This window comes from Chelonia mydas, chromosome 24 (genome assembly GCF_015237465.2).
Source record: "Chelonia mydas isolate rCheMyd1 chromosome 24, rCheMyd1.pri.v2, whole genome shotgun sequence".
Classification (NCBI taxonomy): Eukaryota; Metazoa; Chordata; order Testudines; family Cheloniidae; genus Chelonia; species Chelonia mydas.
Genome location: NC_051264.2, coordinates 3,851,513 through 3,873,456, shown reverse-complemented (window position 1 = coordinate 3,873,456; position 21,944 = coordinate 3,851,513). Strand labels below are relative to the sequence as shown.

The window sequence follows — 21,944 nt, the reverse complement described above, 5'->3', positions numbered from 1 at the left end:
AAGTGCAACCAAAAAAGCAAAAGAAACAACAACAAAAAGACAAGAACAAGTGAAGCACCTTATTTGTGTATCTATTCTGTTTATGTCCAGTAAAGAATAGAGACAACTGAAAATTATTTTTATTCCTGAGTCTGAAAAAACCCTACATAAATAAATTACAATGATTTGGACGTGTATATGTGCGTATTTATTTGTTTTTCCTAAAGTTAATTAAATAATTTAGGAAAAATTGTCAGCACAGCCACCAGCCAGAGTTGGTGGCCGCACTCTGAGGCCACCAAAAAATTTGTTGTGAGAACCCTTGTCTTAGATCATCTAGCCTGTCCTCTCATATATCCAGGCGTGGCAGAATTCGGTTGGTTTTTTTTAAAATAATTTCAATAGATAATATAGATGGTTATTTTAAAGCATTTTTTTATCAATTTTAAATTTTAAATTTTCACAGTTGCACGAAATTGTGGGGGGGGGGGGGGGTCAGAGAACTATTTAATGACAGTAGATGCTGAGATTCAAAAAATTAAAGCTTTATAACCATTAAAACACAAACTGTCAACATCATGTCAAAATACACAAAGCCAATATCCTTAAATTAAACTCTAATTGTGTCTCAAGGAGCATTTTTCTTATTGTGCCTCGCTGTAAATTTCAATTATGGACAGAAATATCTTTTCATCAGCCTGTGCGTGCGCACACGGTGAAATCGACATTTACTGATAAAAATTGAATCCTTCCAAGCTGATATATATATCACAGGCCCTTAAACTCTACCCAGTTACTCGTGTCTTGAGCCCAACAGCTGTGTTTGGCTAAAGCATCTCTTCCAGAAAGGCATCCAGTCTTGATATGAAGACATCAAGAGACTAAGAATCCACCACCTCCCTTGGCAGTTTGTTCCAATGGTCGCTCACCCTCCATGTTCAAAATGTGTGCCTTATTTCTAATTGGAATTTGTCTGGCCTCAGCTGCCAACTGTTGGTTTTTGTTCTGCCTTTCTCCACTGGACTAAAGAACCCTTTAGTACCCAGGACTTTCTCCCTGAGAAGGTCCTTTTCCAGTCTTCTGGAATTTCCCTGGCATTCCACAATTGATTAAAAATTAACACCAGGGGCGCAGAGATCTTCACAACCAGCTCTTTAAGGACTCTTGGGTGCAAGTGATCCCAGCCTGCTGATTTGAAATGTTGTTCAACATCCCCCTTGGTTACTAATGAACCGGAAAGAGCTTAGTCATCCCTCATGCGATACAATTTTATCACCCCGCATCTTTCCAATTATGAAACAGGAATATTTCCTGATTGTTTCTGAATCATCATCAAACAATTTTACCATCTCCACCTGGTAATGGGCCTACACTACTCCTAGGATTTCTTTTGTTCTTAATATACTTTAAAAACTCCTTTGTATTGTCCTTAGCTCTAACAGCCAGGAGCCCGGGCTCCCAGCCCTCTGTTCTAACCACTAGACAAGTCTGCCTTGAAATTGGCAGCATAAGCTCTTTGACAAAAAATGGAGTGGAAAGTTTACCTAGTTTCACCCCAGCTTCTGTATCTGATGGTGAAATGATTAGCCCAGGGTTTATAGTAAGAATGAGTTAATCAACACCAATTCCATCACACCACCTCTAATGGTAGGGTCCAACTTTCCATCACCCTGCATTGTGTGGGGTCAATTACAGAGCTGTAGCATTTCACACTTACTTTGCCCTGGTGGAAAAGACTACACATAGTGCAGGGCAGTGGCAAAACAGGCCTTGGGAGATTTTGCGTGTGTGTGTGTGTGTATTATTCCCCCTCACAAACACATGAAATTCAATAAAGACAAGTGCAAAGTACTACACTTAAGAAGGAAAAAATCAAATGCATAACTACAAAAGGGGGAATATCTGGCCAGAGAGTAGTAGTGCTTTAAAAAAAAAAATGATCCAGAGTTACAGCAGATCACAAACTGAATATGAATCAACAGTGTGATGCAGCTGCAAAAAGCCTAATTAACGGAGCGCTGTATGTAAGATCCAGGAGGTCACTGTCCTGTTCTACTAGGTGCCGATGAGACCTCAGTTGGAGTATTGCATCCAGTTCTAAGTGTCACACTTTAGGAAAGATGTGGACAAACTGGAGACAGTCTGGAGGAGAGCAGCAAAAATGATAGGTCACGTTTTCTAAACCTTTTATATGGAAAGGTTAAAAAAACCAGGCATGTTTAGTCTTGAGAAAAGAAGACTGAAGGGGGACCTGAAAGTCTTCAAATATGTTAAGGGCTGTGATAGAGAGGACAGTGATCAATGGCTCTCCATGGCCACTGGAGGTAGGACAAGAAGTAGAGGGCTTAATCTGCAGCAAGGGAGATGTTGGTTAGACATTAAGAAAATTTTTCTAGCCCTAAGGGTAGTTAAGCTCTGAAGCAGGCTTCCAAGGCAGGTTGTGGAATATTCATCATTGGAGGTTTTTAAGAGAAGGAAACCCCTTTTAGGGCTGGCCTAGGTTTACTTGGTCCTTCCTCAGAGCAGGTGGCTGGACTAGATGACATCTTGAGGGAATCATCGCAATGTAAGGCTGGAAGGGACCTCAGCAGATGTAGGCCACTGCTATTAAAAAGCCGTGTTGATTCAGTTCAGCCAGCCCCTCTCTCGCTGGTTATCGATGTGCTCTGCATTTAAAACAGGGAAGGCCTATTCAAAAATAAGATGCCATGACTCCAAACTGACGCCACGACCCCAAACCAATGCTCCTCCTTTTATCACGAGCATAATCGCGTATTACACTCCATGGCCCAGGAATATTAATTCTATAAGGAAGCAACTCCCTTTAGAGGAACAGCACACCTCAGGGTCAAGCCCTAAAGGAGGGGTACGATCCTGTAACTTTCCAGAAATGACACAGAAGAGCCATCAACCCCCACCCGCATTCACTCTCCACCTCAAAGATGCTGGTGCAATTATTTGCTGGGTCCTCCACTGCACAAAGACACAGTTGGGTATTAGTTTCCACAGGACAGTGTGGTAATGGGAGCAGGTTCACACCACACTGCTACAATGCCCGTGTTAAAAGAGACCAGCTGAGACCGAGTTGCAGATGCACTGACACAGATACTATGGTGATTGGTGCCTCAAGCCTTGTCTACACAGGGAAATAAACCATCATAATTCCAGTATAATTTAGCTATTCTGGAGCCACTCTCTGTGTGGACACACTTGTTCTGGAATAAAAGTCACTTTCACTCTGGAACAGTGTGTCCACACAGAGAGCTGTTCTGGAATAGAGAGGGCAGTCAGCTTCCACCATGTAGACAAGACAAGGGCTTAGATAAAAGCAGCGGAGGACAATCTGGCTATTAAAAACAAAAAGGGCTAGAAAATGTTAAGCCCAGTATTTGCACTTATACAGCACAAGTTAAGAGTAACCATGTCTCATGCTTCAGGGCATGAGCTGACTGCAATAGAGGGAAAAATCAGGAAGTAATCCTCGCCTCAAGGCCGGATTGGACAGGTGCCTTAACCAACAGCCTCACACGCCTAAGAATTAGACAGAGCAAAGGGGATGTTCCTACACTGTCAGGAAACCAACTTCTGCCAGCGTAAGCTGTATCTGCAAGACGGGGCTATCGTCTCCGCGGTGTAGACATACCCTATTTATTTTTAGTCTTCCGGATGATTTTTTCGGTTTATTAGAAATTTACATGAAGAAAGTGTTTTTTCCCAGCAAATACCTGCCCTCCATCCCCAGTCCATCCCCACCACCACCACCACCACCCACACACTCTCTCTCAGCATGGAAACAAGAACCTTGCAGCAGAAGAATGCAACCAGCATCTGTCTGGTTTGTTTATTTTGAAGAGTGAGAATTTAGGGCTGATGAAAGTGGCCAGAACGACAGATCTGGAGGCAGAAATGCTCTCTCTCTCTCTCTCTATCCTCCCTCCCCGCGTGCCTCAACTCCAACCTGGAAAGACTCCTGAGACTGGACTCCCTCCTGCATGTAGTTCACTCACCCTTGTGGAGGTTTTCAACAAGGATGCCCAGTTACTGCCAGCGTAGTGATGGGCTTGTGTGGGTACTGGGAAGGAGGCAGAGACCCACCAAACATTCCGCACAGGGGGCTGCTAACCAGCCATCAGATCACCACAGCTTTGGTTCACCACTCACCTGGGCTACAGTCAGATCAGCCACCCAGAGGTTAAAGTCCCCATAGCCCAGTAACCACCAACAGCAAACTTGGATAGAACTCAGGTCTCCTGGGTTCCATTCCCACCTCTGACAGGGCACGTGGCCCAGGGGTTAAAGAGATGTGCACTTTTTACAGGAGATCTCCAGTGGACTGCTGGATCGGGGTCACTGGGAGGTGTGTTCCCCACTATCAACTATATACCTGCTGTGAAAAATGCCACATTCCAACTGCAGAATAATCAACAGCTGCCCTGTTGGTACATTTCTACTTGCATCTTCTAGTCTATGAAGGCAAGGTTTTCCAACCAAAGCCAAGAGTGGATGCAGTGGCATGTGTTGACATAGTCAGAGTTGATGGTGCCTAGACTCCACTGTGATGGGCACATTCGAAGTGTCCAGATCAGGTCCTCAGGCAGGCCTGGATGGAAGTTCAGGCCTGCAAGAGATCTTCCCAGTCGGCGCAACATCACAGAATCCAGCCACTTCAACAAACAGAGCTGAGGAGCTGTTCAAGTGAGTGTCAAGTCTCCTAAGGCCACATTTACAATGCCCCGTCCCAGCTTCTTCCACAGGAAGGGGGAAAGGAAACCTTGTTCTCTGCAGAAAGCGTGCTGAGAGGGAACAGCTTCCACGCTAGAGCTCGCTGGTATGAATGAAGCAGGCTCATTCTTACAAGACAATGCTGTGCCAATGTCACATCCATGTGGCTGTCGCCCAGAAGCGGGACTGTAACGCAGACGATAAAGAGCCGGCTAACTAGGGATTCCAGCGGGTGATGCGAGGCCAACGCCAGGAGAACAGGGAAACTACTCACTGCAATTTGATATCCCAAGCATCTCTCCATGCCATGCCGTGAACAATCTGCCTCTGTCCCTCAATTACTCACAGAAGTTATTTCATTTTTCGGGCACAATGTGCTGAGACAGAAGGCTCATTCTAACGGGCTGCCAATACGGGGTCCTCCCTACTGTGCATGCCAGGGTACGGAAGCTGGCACTCGAATCAGCTGCAGCAGGAACAAACTCTGGTCTATTCTGACCCAATGCATTAAAGCCAACAGGGGTAAAATAAAAAACAGACCACCAAGACTTAGGGCCCATGTCTCTGCCATTAGACCCAAAGGACAAGAATAACCACGTAAATGCATAGCTTCAACCTCGGAGGCACTAAATATGGCTGCAGAGCCGGATTTATTTCGTACGCTGGCTGAAGCCTCATGCCTATTGTAGGAAGTTGGTATTGAAACCATGACAGGCAAGGAAATTCCCAGGCTCAGGGCATCAAACTCTGCCACTTTCCATCCAAGGACCTTTACCAACTGGTCCCCATGATCCTGCTGTGAGGCATCAATATCCCCAAAACCAAGGCATGGAGAGGCACATGTGCCCAAGGCCACAATGTGAGAGATGGGATTTGATCCAAGCAGCATTCAGATCACTAGGCCACACCAGGAGAGGGAAATAAGATGATCCGTAGGGGAGAAATACAACTTTGCCGATGGAGCGGCTGTGTGGCCTAGGGGACTGAGCCCTGGCTCAGGATTCAGGAGACCTGGGTTTGTTCCGGACTCTGTCAGTGGCCTGCTGGGTGACCTTGGGCAAGTCACGGCCTCTCTCCGTGCCTCAGTGTCCCCAGCTGTTAAATGAGGATGGCGATACTGACCTTTGTAAAGTGCTTTGAGATCTGCTGATGAACTGCACTATATAATCGCTAGGGTAATATCATCATCCCAGTACTAACTGTGGCCTGGAGAAGAAACAGAAACTTACACGTATTTAAAAGGTAAAAGGTTCTGCAGAGTACAGAATAGAGGGCCCAAATCAAAGGCCAAACAAAGGAACTACCTGCCACCAGAAAGGTTATTTAGCAAGCAAAGCCCATAATAGGGCCTTTGTCTTCCACTGAGCAGGCCTCTCTGGTCCCGATAAAGCCCCACTGACCTGTCCAAACCTGAAATACCATCCCATTCCAATAGCCCTGCTGCTGGGATTCCTTATCAAATTCACACACATGCAATTATTCTTTCCTGGTCTTTAATGAGACTCTGAGCAGGGCTTTGCCAGCTCAGCACAGCACCGATACCTGTATGTACCAAAATCTAGCACCAAAATGCAGCCACCTCTGGGGTGGAGGACAGCAATTCACTGGTACAGAGCATGACAGCGGCAGTGGGCAGGACCAATCCCATTCTCCTACAAAAGAATCACCTTTGCATCCCTCTGTCACGCACTCTAACACCTGGGCGTGTGGGGGAAAGAGTCCAGATCTAGTTTTATTAACGTCTCCTACGCTGTAGCCAGCGGGGAGCTGAATTCCTCGACCTTGTAAGGATGAAGAGCTGAGAGGACCCAGGCACGGATTTGAACCCGTGATTCCATGGAGACGGATGCGTAGTTTGCTGAGCCACCCCCTCCAACACTTGTCTGGTACAGACAGTTAATCTGATTTGCTGCGCTGGAGCAGAAGTGGGCCGCTTCCTGTGGAGATTTAACTAGTAAAATTGCAGAGCGCTTTGCGGACATTGCAGCCGATTATTTTGCTTTCATTAGCTTGCGAGGAACTGAAACCTGCAGAGGATAAAAGGGCAGAAATCCTTCCTCCCACTGACAGCCCATCACCATGGCCACAGAGTACAGCCGCATTTCAGCCCTATACCTCCCCAACTGAGATGCGGAGAAATTGCAAACTCATCGGGGCATAAAGGTTCCTGACAAGCTCAGTTACGTGACAAGCAAAAGGTATTTGAACAGCAGAGGAATAAACCTTGTTATTTCTCCTTTCTATTTTTGGCTGCACTTTCCCTTCCCTGTTTAGGGTAGTATATTTTGTAACTCTACAACACGAACTCCAGTCTCAAGACAGCATTACCTAGCGGTTTTCACAGGACTCCTGGGTTCGAGTCCCAGCTCAGGACTCCTGGGTTCTACTTCCAGTTCAAAGAAGGAGCGCGAACTAGTGACTAAGGCTCAAGGTTTCTGTTTCTAGCTGGGTTCTGTTTGTGAGCCTCACTATATGGCGTGGAGCCAAGGGGTTTCCTCATTTCTCTGATCACCACTACCCAAGGATTGTTAACCCAAACCGACCTTTGAAAAGTGCTTTGAGATCCCTGGACGAGAAACTCTGTGCAAGGACTCAGAATTATCATGCGATATGGCCACCCTGGGCTCCGAGGGAGAAGGCTTACCCCAGACACCCGTGCTACCAATGCCTCGCTTGCCACCCGCACCAGCCCACACCTGCAGGGCACAGAAGGCATCACGCCCCCCTCGCCACCAGTGCCCTACCGGCACTGAGAAGGATGGGCCATTAGCCAGGATGGGCAGGGATGCCACACTGTCCTCTGAGTGTCCCTAGCCTCTGTTTGCTGAGAGTTGTTGACAGGGGATGAATCACTCAATGATTGCATGTTCTGTTCACTCCGTCTGAAGCACCTGGCATTGGCCGCTGTTGGAAAGACAGGCTACAAGGCTAGATGGACCATTGGTCTGACCCAGTATGAGAAACAGGCAGCCACTTTGTAATCACTCTCCTTTAACTCCCTAGGCACACTGTGCCCCTGTGCGCCCCAGCTAGGCACAACACACACCTGTAAATGTTCTGTTTGTACAGAGCCTAGCACACTGGGGTCCTGGTCCACGCCTAGGGCTCCCAAGCACAAGAGTAGTACAAACAACCACCAGCAAGGCGCTTGCTATCCCAGCGCAGGCAGGAGATGCCGGAGGAAGGACTAGAAAACGGCTTCTCAGGCAGGTGGCCATCCAGCTGAGCTAGAGGAGCGTCTCCACTCGCTCACTTCAGTAGGTGCTCCGCCCTTGGGTGCTACACTGACGTTGCGCTTTTCACGCCAGCTGCACAGAACTGGAACTGGAGCCTCTTGCGGGGCGGAGGATGGAAGCCCAGCAGCCTCCAGGCTGCCACGCAACTGGAAGAGGAGACATTAACAAGGTCTGCAACATCCCGTGCAAAGCAGACAGCACAGAGGTTTTTATGGTCCTGGATAGAGTCCTACAGAGCAAACTATAGTGCGCCCAGGTAGCTAAACAGAGTTGTCTCCACCCTGCAACCCTGTGCCTGATCCACAGGGGACAGGAGTCTGTTACAGCCCCTCCTAGAGCGCCGTCACTCTTTGGCTCAAGCTGTAGCAGCTCTGGAGGCCCCGGGTTCAATCCCTGGTGTGTCGGCCATCACATAAGCAGGGTCTCTTCCAGGATTCAAACCGCTGCGGGCCTCGGAGGCTTGGGATGAGCTTCTTTTGATCAGAGGAAGAATGTAACCCGTGTTACATCAGCAGGGACAAACCAAACAAATGAACCTTCCCGGGGGCCGATACAAATGCTAGGAATGTCTGATAGCCTCCTGTGTCCTGGAGTGAAAACCTCAGACCACCTGCTACCCACAGCTACGGGGAAGGGTTCTGGGATTCCCACCGGGGTGCTGTCCGTGCTCTTCTCTCAGAAGCCTCTGGCCATTGGGTCCTCTGCTGTTGGGGAAAAAAAGGAACCCCGACGCATGCCCCGATGTCAGAGCTTACTGACTGGGGAGCAAAGGGCCGCAGCGGACACTGGAATATGGGTGCAGAAGCCATCAGGGAGAAGTAAAAAGGACTGGAATGGCGTCTGCTAGGTATCCACTATTTTCTCCTACCATCCCCCACTCCCCCAGCATCTTGGCTCCAGTGGGGATTGAGGGAGAGGGAGGCTCCCACTATTCTACTCCATTTTGGGGTCCTTTGTCCTCTCCCCCATAAACAGCTGCAGGGTCTTTTCCTGCAGCCCACAGCCTCCCACACACCCCTCAGCAGCCGCACGAAGCCAGCAGGACTTTTGGGGGTGTGGCCGCTGCCCACTGGGTCCCAATCCCAGCTCTGCATCCTACCGCTTTCCTGACAATCACACAGCTCCTTCGGAGAGCTCCCAGCATCAGCAGAGGCCCGGGGGTGGACTGCGTGCAGACTCAGACAGCCCTGCCTGGGGCCACGGCTGTAAGGCTATATCGTCATAACCAGGAGGGCTACAAGCTTCAACGACAGCTGAAATCCTGCAGACACAGAGTTCAGGGCCCACCGCGGCCAAGAAAGATTTCAATTTCCAGGTGGTTTAGGTGCTTCAAACTTTCAGCTTAGCACCCCCAGCCAGCCCCCTGGCTTGCCCACAGCATTACCTGACCCTGGGGGTGGGGCCTCACCTCTGGCAGCGATTTCATTTGCCTGCAGAAACTTGACTACTGTGGCAATGAGAGCAAGAGAAATATCTTTAAGTAAATGAACCACCAGTCCCTAACTTATCAGGGTTTAATAACTACCTAATCAAAATCTGTATTTGTTCTAATACAGGGAGTAGCTGAGATTGAACGGACAGAGAAAGACCATTGCTGTTTGCACAGCCAACACTCCTCAGGGAAAACTGAAGCTACCAGCCCAAAGCCAGTTGCTACCAGAGGCAGGTGTCAGAGACACCGTACCACAGCGTGCCTAAATACAAGCCACTTCAAATCCTAGCAGGGACGGCGCTGCAGGCACCGCAAAGATCCTGTGGAACTTTTCATAATAAGGGGTTCGTTCCTCGCCTCTCCCCATTGGCTGTTGACATCCTCCACCCTAGGGGTGGATGCATTTCAGAGTGAAGCCATCTCCCAACACTCCAAACCCTGGGGTCTAGTCTACACTTAGAAGTTAGATCGACCTAGCTACGGCCGTCATGGGTTCAAAAAGTTCACATTCCTGACCACCCCAGTTAAGCAGATCTAACCCCTAGTGTGGATGTGGCTACATTGACAGAAGAATTCTTCTGTCGACCTACCTACCACCGACCGGGGGCGGGTGGGGTGGGTTACCTACATCGACCGAAAACCCCTTCTGGCCCTGTAGGAAGCATCTACACTACAGCAGTTTAGCTGTAGCACCTCGAGTGTAGACGTGACTTTAACTAGCTGGAGTAGTGCTTGCTACTGAGTGAGACTACTTGCAGTAGTAAACACTACACCTGCTAGGAAGAGCGTGCAGGCCTAGCCTGTAACTTCTAAAGCACAGTGGGGTTCCTCAGAGGATGAAAAGTGTTAGTTTTAAAAATGCACCATATTATTCGTTATTATTAACTTATAGAAAACACGTGAGAGATTAAACTCCATGGATCAGCTCCTGCTTGGGTGGCATTTAGAAATCTGAGTGTGTGTGGATGATAAAAATCCTCTGAGCAGCACAGAAAGGGATAGGACCAAAAAACTAAGTAAATAAAAATAGAACCCAAGCATGCAGAATGCACTAAAATACCGGCTTTATCTCATGTCTTTCCACATGGGAGGATATTAAACCAATGACAGTAGTGAAAGGAGAATACTGCATTCCAGGAAAGAATCAGTGCAGTGTTTTCTGCACGGACTTTTGTTTTGGGAAGAGGTGGGGGAGTAATCCCCCATGCACTTCTCTCCCCTCTGTTTCAATCGAATGGCCTTCCCCAGCCCCCAGCAAGCATGGCACTGTCCCAATCCATTACCACCACCCCACTGCAGCAACTAGCCTCACTGCCCTACACCCCACTTGCCGCCTGGCATATCCACACTCCCCAACATCACTTGGCAGATTGCAACAACCTTACTCCAGGCACCAGAGACCACACTAAAGGGGTCACATCTGCAGTCAAGACTCCCATTAACTTCCAGTGGGGGCCTTGCCTGTGTGAGGACTGCAGGATCCAGTACTGACATGGTGCATGAGAGGGGGAGGGAATTTCCTCTTCCAGGGGAGCTTATCTAGGTAATTTACCAAGTGGCCACACAGTCTGCAGAGGAACCTGGGTACCATACATGTAATAACGCCCATCCTAGACTAGGCCCAGCCACAGCCCACTGCAGTCTGCATAGGGATGGAAACAGAGGAAGCTGGAGGATCAGTGGGGGCGGGGGGTGACCCAGACAGGGAGCAACTCGCACACTGAGAATAAAATTATTTAAAAGCATTTTTATGTAGAAAAACCACACACACAATTCCTCCTGTGGACAAACAAAACAGGGCATTCCCCGAGCCTGCAAATCCTCACAACCCACATACCAATTCTCTCTCTCTCTCACACACACACACACACACAAAACACCCCATACACAATTTGTTTAGCACCACTAGTAGCCCCCAACAACTCCCCCCATTTGCATCACACTCAAACTAGCAAAGTAGCCAGTTTCCTCAATTCAAAACAAGCCCTGCCCAGAAAAATGAACCAAAATCCCAAAGTAGCATCACTAAATTTGATATTCAATCACGAGCATTAAGAGGACAAAAAAATAAATAACCCAACAAACACATACCTGTCTAGTGCAGTCTGCGGAAGCCTCACACTCATGATTCTTCTCGTCTCCTTCGCTGATCCAAAAATCCAGGGTCCTCTGCTTTCTTTGCTGCTTTTATAATTTTAAAATCGCACCCTCCCGGAAAAAAAAAAATTCCAGAAGAGGAAAACAGACCAAGATCCTGGAAGCTGCAGGTCCATCTTGAGCTGGAGTCGGAACATGGTCTCTTTTTTTTTCCTTTTCTTTTTTTTAATTTTTCCCCTCCTGTTTTCTTCTAAAAAAAACTAAAAAATGCACTTGCCTTTATATTACGCCCAAAAATAGTCTTTTCAAGGTTACAGATGCTGTCGAAGAAAATTAAAAGGAAACAAAGCAGTTTTTCTTCAAAATATTAAAGTCTTAACTGCAAAACACAGATAAAAAACATTCTTATAATCCAGTTTTAACAGCTGTTCTTCTGTTTGCAGGGCAGAGACCAAAAAAAAAAAAATTTAAAATAAAATCCCTTGCCTAATACTTGAAAAATTGTAGCAGAAAAAAAATACCAGAAGCTCAAATTCTCCAACAAATTGGCACTTCTTTTAGGGTAACAGCTCGGTCTTTCCTTACTATCATTGAAAAATAAATAATCAATAAAAAATCATACAATAATATGTACACTATTTCTGAGTCCAGTTCAACCCTTAAAAAAAATTAAATAAAAAAGATTTCCTAATTTTTTAAACCCCCAACCTGCATTTTAAGGTTCTTAAAACTTGACACAAATCGGTTTCTTCCTTAAAAACAAAACAAAACAAACCCAGAAGATAAAATACCAGCTCATGCAAACCCAGTTTCCGAAAGCAAAAAATCCACAGGCTCCCTGAAAATAAATAGCAATTCTTGTTTGGTTCCTCAAAAGACTCCCCAATTTCCACCTTTCCAGGCCTAATGACCCCTTTCTTGAACTCTGCCTCTGAACCCCAATATCCTTTTCCTTGCAGCCTAAAATGAATCAGTCCCTGCAAAATCCCCCTCTCCACGAAATGGAGATTCTTTCCTTCTTTATTTCTCTTCCTCCCTTTCCCCCATCCGCTTCTCTGCCTCTCTCTCTTCCTCTGTCTGAGTCTTTCAGTGGGAAGAAGAAGAAGAAAAAAGGGAAAAAAAAAAAAACCCACAACACTGCACCAATTCTTGTTATGAGCTTGCTGGCAAATCTGGTTTGAAAGGTCCCTGTATATCTCTCCCTCCCGCCTCCTGTTTTCTTCCTTCTCTCACTGCATTAAGTGGCAGGGAAGGGGGGGGAACCCAAGTAAAAAGCCTGTCCCCCTCTGGCTGAATTATGATTGCTGGTCTCTGTGCATCCCAGCTGGGGGAAGGGGGGGTCTCCACCCCCTTTCTCCTCTTTCCCCTTCTCCCTCTCTGGCTCTTTGCTGCCCGGCTCCTGCGCTCCTCCAGCCCCTGGAAATGGCGGGGGGGGGGGGGGCAAATCCGAGCCCCTGGGTGCCAAAGCCCCTTCTCCCTGGGCTGCTGGGGTGGGAGCCTGCCCAGGGAGCGGCCTAGCCGCAGCTCTCAATCCCCAGCCTTTCCCAGCCCGGCCTCCCCTCCTCTCTGGAGCCCGGCCTCCCCCCGGCTCCAGTGGCTCCCTCCCTCTCCCAGAGGAAAAGGAAGGGGGGGGAGGCCACCCCAGCAGGGGAGGGGAGGAAGGAGGGAAGGTGACAGAGGGCAGGGAGGAGGGGGAGCCGCAGCCTTTTCCCTGCCCTGCTGGGGCCAGCTCAGCTGCGGGGGGGGGGAGCTGCCTGGTACCCCTGCCCCCCCCCAGCTAATCCCTCCTCCTGGGGTGCCAGAGGGATCCCCCACCTTCACAGCCCCCCCTTCCCCCGGGGTCCCCTTCCCTGCCTGCCAGAGGGATCCCCCACCTTCAAAGCCCCCCCTTCCCCCAGGGTCCCCTTCCCCGCCTGCCAGAGGGATCCCCCACCTTCACAGCCCCCCCTTCCCCCGGGGTCCCCTTCCCCGCCTGCCAGAGGGATCCCCCACCTTCACAGCCCCCCCTTCCCCCGGGGTCCCCTTCCCCGCCTGCCAGAGGGATCCCCCACCTTCACAGCCCCCCCTTCCCCCGGGGTCCCCTTCCCCGCCTGCCCCTGGGGTGCCAGAGGGATCCCCCACCTTCAAAGCCCCCCCTTCCCCCGGGGTCCCCTTCCCCGCCTGCCAGAGGGATCCCCCACCTTCACAGCCCCCCCCTTCCCCACCTGCCCCTGGGGTGCCAGAGGGATCCCCCACCTTCACAGCCCCCCCTTCCCCCGGGATCCCCTTCCCCGCCTGCCAAAGGGATCCCCCACCTTCACAGCCCCCCCTTCCCACAGAGTCCCCTTCCCCGCCTGCCAGAGGGATCCCCCACCTTCAGAGCCCCCCCTTCCCCCGAGGCCCCTTCCCTGCCTGCCCCTGGGGTGCCAGAGGGATCCCCCACCTTCACAGCCCCCCCTTCCCCCGGGGTCCCCTTCCCTGCCTGCCCCTGGGGTGCCAGAGGGATCCCCCACCTTCACAGCCCCCCCTTCCCCCGGGGTCCCCTTCCCCGCCTGCCAGAGGGATCCCCCACCTTCACAGCCCCCCCTTCCCCCAGGGTCCCCTTCCCCGCCTGCCAGAGGGATCCCCCACCTTCACAGCCCCCCCTTTCCCCGGGGTCCCCTTCCCCGCCTGCCAGAGGGATCCCCCACCTTCACAGCCCCCCCTTCCCCCGGGGTCCCTTTCCCGCCTATCCCTGGGGTGCCAGAGGGATCACCAACTTCACAGCCCCCCTTCCCCTGGGGTCCCCTTCCCACCTGCCCCTTGGGTGCCAGAGGTATCCCCCACCTTCACAGCCCCCCCTTCGCCCGGGGTCCCTTTCCCGCCTGCCCCTGGGGTGCCAGAGGGATCCCCCACCTTCACAGCCCCCCCCCTTCCCCCAGGGTCCCCTTCCCCGCCTGCCAGAGGGATCCCCCACCTTCACAGCCCCCCCTTCCCCCAGGGTCCCCTTCCCTGCCTGCCCCTGGGGTGCCAGAGGGATCCCCCACCTTCACAGCACCCCCTTCCCCCGGGGTCCCCTTCCCCGCCTGCCAGAGGGATCCCCCACCTTCACAGCCCCCCCTTCCCCCGGGGTCCCCTTCCCTCCCTGCCCCTGGGGTGCCAGAGGGATCCCCCACCTTCACAGCCCCCCCCTTCCCCCAGGGTCCCTTCCCCGCCTGCCCCTGGGGTGCCAGAGGGAACCCCCACCTTCACAGCCCCCCCTTCCCCCAGGGTCCCCTTCCCCACCTGCAAGAGGGATCCCCCACCTTAACAGCCCCCCCTTCCCCCAGGGTCCCCTTCCCCGCCTGCCAGAGGGATCCCCCACCTTCAGAGCCCCCCCTTCCCCCGAGGCCACTTCCCTGCCTGTCCCTGGGGTGCCAGAGGGATCCCCCACCTTCACAGCCCCCCCTTCCCCCGGGGTCCCCTTCCCCGCCTGCCCCTGGGGTGCCAGAGGGATCCCCCACCTTCACAGCCCCCCCTTCCCCCAGGGTCCCCTTCCCCGCCTGCCAGAGGGATCCCCCACCTTCAGAGCCCCCCCTTCCCCCAGGGTCCCCTTCCCCGCCTGCCAGAGGGATCCCCCACCTTCAGAGCCCCCCCTTCCCCCGAGGCCCCCTTCCCTGCCTGCCCCTGGGGTGCCAGAGGGATCCCCCACCTTCACAGCCCCCCCTTCCCCCGGGGTCCCTTTCCCGCCTGCCCCTGGGGTGCCAGAGGGATCCCCCACCTTCACAGCCCCCCCTTCCCCCAGGGTCCCCTTCCCCGCCTGCCAGAGGGATCCCCAACCTTCACAGCCCCCCCTTCCCTCCGGGTCCCTTCCCCGCCTGCCCCTTGGGTGCCAGAGGGATCCCCAACTTCACAGCCCCCCTTCCCCTGGGGTCCCCTTCGTCGCCTGCCCCTGGGGTGACAGAGGATCCCCCACCTTCACAGCCCCCCCTTCCCCTGGGGTCCCTTCCCCACCTGAACCTGGGGTGCCAGAGGATCCCCCACCATCACAGCCCCCCCTTCCCCCGGGGTCCCCTTCCCCACCTGCCAGAGGGATCCCCCACCTTCACAGCCCCCCCTTCCCCCAAGGTCCCTTCCCCGCTTGCCCCCGCCTGCCAGAGGGATCCCCCACCTTTACAGCCCCCCCTTCCTCCAGGTTCCCCTTCCCCGCCTGCCCCTGGGGTGCCAGAGGATCCCCCACCTTCACAGCTCCCCCTTCCTCCGGGGTCCCCTTCCCCGCCTGCCAGAGGGATCCCCCACCTTCACAGCCCCCCCATTTCCCTGGGGTCCCCTTCCACGCCTGCCCCCGCCTGCCAGAGGGATCCCCCACCTTCACAGCCCTTCGTTCCTCCGGGGTCCCCTTCCCCGCGTGCCCCTGGGGTGCCAGAGGATCCCCCACCTTCACAGCCCCCCCTTCGCCCGGGGTCCCCTTCCCTGCCTGCCAGAGGGATCCCCCACCTTCACAGCCCCCTCTTCCCCCGGGGTCCCCTTCCACACCTGCCCCTTGGGTGCCAGAGGGATCCCCAACTTCACAGCCCCCCCTTCCCCCGGAGTCCATTTCCCACCTGCCCCTGGGGTGCCAGAGGATCCCCCACATTCACAGCCCCCCTTCCCCCGGGGTCCCCTTCCCTGCCTGCCAGAGGGATCCCCCACCTTCACAGCCCCCCCATTCCCCTGGGGTCCCCTTGCCCGCCTGCCCCCGCCTGCCAGAGGGATCCCCCACCTTCACAGCCCCCCTTCCCCCGGGGTCCCTTCCCCGCCTGCCCCTGGGGTGCCAGAGGGATCCCCCACCTTCACAGCCCCCCCTTCCCCTGGGGTCCCATTCCCCGCCTGCCCCTGGGGTGCCAGAGGGATCCCCCACCTTCACAGCCCCCCCTTCCCCTGGGGTCCCATTCTCCGCCTGCCCTGGGGTGCCAGAGGGATCCCCACCTTCACAGCCCCCCCTTCCCCCGGGGTCCCTTCCCAACCTGCCCCTGGGGTCCCCAATCTTCCTGCCCCTGCATGCCAGAGGGATCCCCCACTTTCACAGCCCCCCTTCCCCTCCTGCCTCTGGGGTCCCCAACCTTCCTGCCCCTGGGGTGCCAGAGGGATTCCCCCACCTTCACAGCCCTCCTGCCGCTGGGGTCCCCTTCCATGCCTGCCCCTGGGGTGCCAGAGGGATCCCCCACCTTTACAGCTCCCCTTCCCTGGGGTCCCCTACTCTGCCTGCCCCCGACATGCCAGAGAGATCCCCCACCTTCACAGCCCCCCTTCCCCTCCTGCCACTGGGGTCCCCAACCTTCCTGCCCCCGGGTGCCGGAAGGATCCCCCACCTTCACAGCCCCCCTTCCCCTGGGGTCCCCTACTCTGCCTGCCCCTGGGGGTGATAGAGGGGTCCCCACCCTCACAGACCCCCCTTACCCCTGGGGTCCCCTACCTTCTGGTCCCTGGGGTGCCAGGGGTGTCCCCCACCTTCACAGCCCCACTTCCCCTGGGGGTCCCCTATCCCTCTTCCCCTGGGGGTATCAGAGAGGGGTTCACATTCACACTCCTCCCTCTTCCCCCCCCCCTTTGCTCATGAGGACGCTGGGGAGGAAAGCAGGAAACAGCCTTACTGGGGTACGGTGCGGTGAGGGGGTTACCCCAAGGGTGAGAGTGCTGGGAAGGGCTGATGTGATCCCCCTTGATTGCCGCTGGGAAGGTGGGCAGGAGAGAGTGAAAATGAAAGTGACATCTGGACAATTCTCCCTGGGAAGCTTTCCCCTCCCCTACTCCCCCCCACCCCCGCCCCCACCCCACTCCCCTCTCTGGGGGTGTCACCCCCCTTGGCTGGACGGGGAGGTTCAGCTGTTTATTCCACGCCCACATTTGGTCTCTGTCTTGGACACCTCGTGATTATCAGCGCGGGTGTCGCGCCCCTCGTGTAGACACACCGCCTGGGGGGGCTGCCAGCGTGCGGCACCTGGGGACACAGGAGCCCCCAGTTTGCCCCTTGTGGGGCTTAGAGGAAGAGAGGTCAGCACTGAGCGGGGCGGACTCTTCCTTACCCTGGAGCGGCCCCGTTTACACCAGAGCAAAGTAAGCGTGAAGCACAACTACCGGGATGCAGCATTTTTCACCCCCCCCCCGTTTACACGGATGTAAGCGCACCCCACAAATCGTGGGGCAGAGGAGAGCCCAGTCTCCAGCTGCTCCCCAAAAAAACTTGAGGCAGCCAAAATCTGTGGCTGCTTTCAAAAATGTCAGCCTTACATGGTCTGTGCCTCAGTTTCCCCCCCCCCCCCCCCCACGAGACGGGAGGACCATACTCACCAGCCTTATGCTCGCTCCCCCTTTCCCCCCTGGTTTCGGTAAGCAGCACCCTCCTAGCTCCCTGCACTGCCTAGCTCCTCCACTAAGGGGCGCCATTCCTGGTTCAATTCCCCTTAACCCCGGGGCTTAACTTTGTGACAGCTGGGAGGTGTTTAACCCCTTCACACCCACCTTCCTTGCCATGACACTCCCACTACTCCCCAACCCTCCCTTGGGGGTGGGAAGAATTAACCCACAACACCCCTTAAAGTTGTTTTGAGCCGGTTGGAAAAGGGTCTAAACCATTCTCCGTCAGAAAATGCCATTTCGACACAACCCAAATGTCCCAAACGCCGATCGACCAATGAAGTCGTTTTAAAACAAAAAAGGGACAAAGGACATTTTGAAAATGTTGAAAACCACTGGAACCAAACCACCCCTGATTTGTTGTTTCCGAACCGCTTTTGCTTTCCTGTATAAATCAAAGTACATTTTGAAATGAAAAGAATTAAAAGGGAGTGTTTCAAATACAACTGAAAAAAATTCCCATGGTTTCAAAACTCTTTTGGGGGGCTGGGAGGGGGGAGGAATTTAACTTTTGTGGAAAATTTTAGAATTCCGGCTTGGGGATTGAGATTTTTTATTTTTAAAAAGCGTCCGTTTTCACAGGCTGGAAAATCCATTTTCTGAGCAACTCTGTGAGAAGTGACCAGGGTGTTGTCAGGCCCAGGAAGTTTGGGGTGGGGGGCGGGGGGCAAGCGGGATCTTCAGAGGACATGGAGGAGGTCTTCAGGATCTTCTGAGCAACTCAGTTCTTCTGGCACTCTAGGTGTGCATGGCCCCAACCGACCTCCATCCCTGGCGGTCCAGAGTTGTTGCTAGAGCATGCACCCCAGCCAGCCAGCAGGGGGCAGCCCCCCAAGCAGGGGGGAGTCTGCCGATGGGATGGCACAGGCCTGCGGATGCTTGGAAGGCCAGAGATTCTTCCCCGGTGCCTTCTCTGCAACCTCCCTCCCACTTTCTTGCCCAGGTACAAGCTAAGGCAGAGCTAAAGCAAGGACTACGGAGGCCTTGACGTTTTTCACTGGCTTTATATTAAGATTTAAATCGTGAAGCCATTTCTGCTCAGCAAGCAACAGGCAGAGCCAAAGCCTCAGGGTTAGATCAGTGCCAGCTGCATCACTGTAGCACCTAAGGCCCCATGGTGCTCGGGGCTGTACATACACAGAGCAAAACAATCCGTGCCCCAAGAACCGGCAGTCCAAAGAGAGGAGATAAAGGAAGGTTGCGTTAGAGGAGGGGCTGGGGTGCAGAGGGATTAAGTGAGTCACGGATTGAATCTAGATCTCCTGATTTGCAGGCCAGCGCCTTATGCATCCGACCACCCTTTGTCTGCAAGCTTTGGTCAGAGATTTGTGGATCCTTGCAAAGCTGGTGACCTTTTGGTGCTTTTCTTAAAGCCCCAGCTCCTGGAGTCATGTGCCAACAGAGGCACCTCAGTCGGGGTGCCCTCGGGGAGGTCTCACGTACACCAGGCCTCAGCTCCTCTCTCTCCACCTCCCCAGTTCAGCAGCCTGTTGACCTTTTCACCACAGGGCAAAAGAAGCTGCAGGTGGGGGAAGCTGCCTCCTGTCCTCCCTAAAAGGCCCAGCCGAGATCCTTGAGCCAGTGCCAGTTCCTCGTCACACGCCCCACTGCCTGCACTGTCCTAGCCAGGCTGCTTCCTTCTAGAAATACCCTCCCACCCTGGAAGAGGGTTTTCCTGCTGCCCCTCACTGCACATAGCTCCAGCCGGACCCTTCTCTCAGGCGAGCAAGGAGCACCTGTTCCCGGGTCTTGGTTTCTGTATCCCCCGCTACAGCAGCCTCAACTCCTCTAGCTGACCAAGCAGGCTGCCTCTTATAGGACGCGTGTCACCTGATCCAACCACAGCCCTAACTGGGGATAGGTGAGGTCGAGCCCACCTTCCCCTTAAAGGGCCAGCATGCCCAGCAACGAAGGGCTGTGGCCCCAAGGAAATAAGCAGCGGCAGGGCAAGTCAGCCACAAAGCCCTATGGTCAGGGTGTACCATTACTGTCCTTGCACCTTCCTCTGAAGCTGGCCCCTGCCGGAGACAGGACGACGTTGACCCGGGTCCGATCGGTTCGAGGATTCGTGTGTTCTTCTGGAACATGGACGGGCGCAGTTTGGTCTAATCAGATATGTACGTCCCTCGCAGCCTCTGCTGTTGAGACACGCGCTCTCTCAGGCTGGAGCTCTGGGCTCGATGCAGGGATCACTGGGTGAAATCCTCCGGCCTGTGCTCTGCGGGAGCTCAGCCAGCTGAGCGGAACGGTTCCCTCCTGGCTTGAAATCTACACCTCTGTGAACGTTATTATTTGTATTGTGGTAGCGCCGGGGCGCCCCGGTCCTGGACCGGAGCCTCAGGGCGCTAGGCGCAGCACAAACACCGATCAAAGGTGGTCCCCACTCCGCAGAGCTTCCAAGGGATCCTGTCCGGCCTCTTGAATACCACTGCGAATATAGTAACGCTCACAGCCCATGGGGCGGGGCGCTGCACACACACAGGAGGCAACAGGGCACGTCGTTGTCCCTTCTGTCTTTAGCAGAGTCAGGAGGCTTCCAATAAACCCGGGCTCGGCTGTGTCAGGATGCTGCAGCTGCCAGCGGGGGGGCCCCCAAAGACCAGTGCACCCCATCACTCCTTCTCAAAGCCACTTTGGTGTCCAGTAAAAGCCAACCCAGCTGTGACCTGACCTGCCTCCGTGTGACCGGCGTTATGGCAGGGTCCCAGCCAGAATGGGGTTCTATGGCGTTGGAGGCTGCCCGGGCACAGGTACATGGCGGATGGGCCTTTGCTCTGGAATACGGTCACTATTCTCCTGGAAGTGACGGGCGCTTGGCTGTCCATCTGTCCGAGGTCACTGTTCGTGAGCTCTTACATTCTGAAAGTGAAAGGAAAATAACTCTTTTTTCCCCCCGCCCAAGGGAGACGCAGCGGGGTCCAGTGGTTAGAGCACTGGCCCCGGGTTCTATTCCTGGCCCCGCCCTCACTCAGATTTGGGCCTCGTTGTGCAGGGTGCTGCACGTGCACATGGCAAGAGACACTCCCTGCCCCGAAGAGGCTAAAGAAACCAACTGGGACAGTGTTGCCCAGGGGACAGAGCACTGGGCTGGAAATCACTCACGAGACCTGGATTCTATTCCTGGCTCAGCCACTGGCCTGCTGGGTGACTTAGAGCAAGTCACTGCCCTGCCTCGTGCCTCAGTTTCCCCATCTGTACAATGGGGCTGCCCCCTCCTTTGTAAAGCGCTTTGCGATCTACTGATGAAAAGTGCTAGATAAGAGCAAGGGATTATTAAAGAAAGGGTGGAAGGGGAAACTGAGGCACAGAGAAAGGCAGTGACGTACCCAAGGCTGCATGGCAGATCTGGGTCTAGACCCTACATTTTCCATGTGGGAAAGCCACGTCGCCGAGGCCCCAAGTGTTCTGCCTGGTGTCTCCAAAGCTTTAGTTGCTGGGAGGGGAGGCTTTGTCTATGAACCCCACTGTAATAATGCCAGGTGAGCAGGAGGTGAATCGGCGATGACCCAGGCTGGTCACTAGGGGTCACTAGCGCCACACAGACCGTTGAGTCAATCAATAGCAGGCGGCTTTGAGAGGCCCCAGTGTAACAGAAACACCTTTGGCGGGGCCCCTGCAAGCCAGGCCTCCCTGAGGCTGCAGGTTCTCCACCGTCTTGCACACCTGGGGGGGGGGGGGGCCGGCTCCCCTCCCGCATGGCAAAGAATGCCAATCAGAGACGAAGCAATGGAGGTGACGGGAAATAGCCTAGCCCCGAGATCCACGCCAGCTGCGCTTGCTCGTCTCATACGCTCGCTCCCACCAGCTGTTTAGCACGCCGGGGCCCGGGGAAGGCTGGTGCTGTGAGTCGGGAACTGGTGTCGGATGCCGGAGAGCTGCATTCAGTTCTTGGCCCTGCACACGGCCCACGTGACCTAGAGCAAGTCCCTTCATCTTTGCCCAGCTGGACAATTCTCTCTAGGCCTGCCTTCTCTATTAGCTTATGACCTTTTGGGAGCAGGGACCGGTTCTCCTAGGTCTATGCACCGCACCTAGCACGAAGGGACCCTGATCACCTTGGTTCAGGATGGTCTAGCTCAGGGGGTCTCAAACTGGGAGTTGTGCCCCCTCAGGGGGGGTCACAAGGTTATTATGTGGGGGGGGGG

The 21,944-nt window shown here is 54.0% G+C and overlaps 1 protein-coding gene across 8 annotated transcripts in view; it reads right to left on the bottom strand.

The window, feature by feature from the left end:
• The window catches only part of ARHGEF11 (Rho guanine nucleotide exchange factor 11), an 81,504-nt gene extending 68,260 nt beyond the window's left edge, over nucleotides 1-13,244 (bottom strand). For all 8 annotated transcript variants that reach the window (XM_043535262.1, XM_043535267.1, XM_043535264.1 and 5 more), the window contains exon 1: nucleotides 11,461-13,244. In XM_043535262.1, the coding sequence (XP_043391197.1) occupies nucleotides 11,461-11,495 (35 nt within the window). In that variant the 5' untranslated portion in view covers nucleotides 11,496-13,244. The remainder of the gene's footprint in view (nucleotides 1-11,460) is intronic.
• Between the last annotated feature and the right edge of the window lie 8,700 nt (nucleotides 13,245-21,944).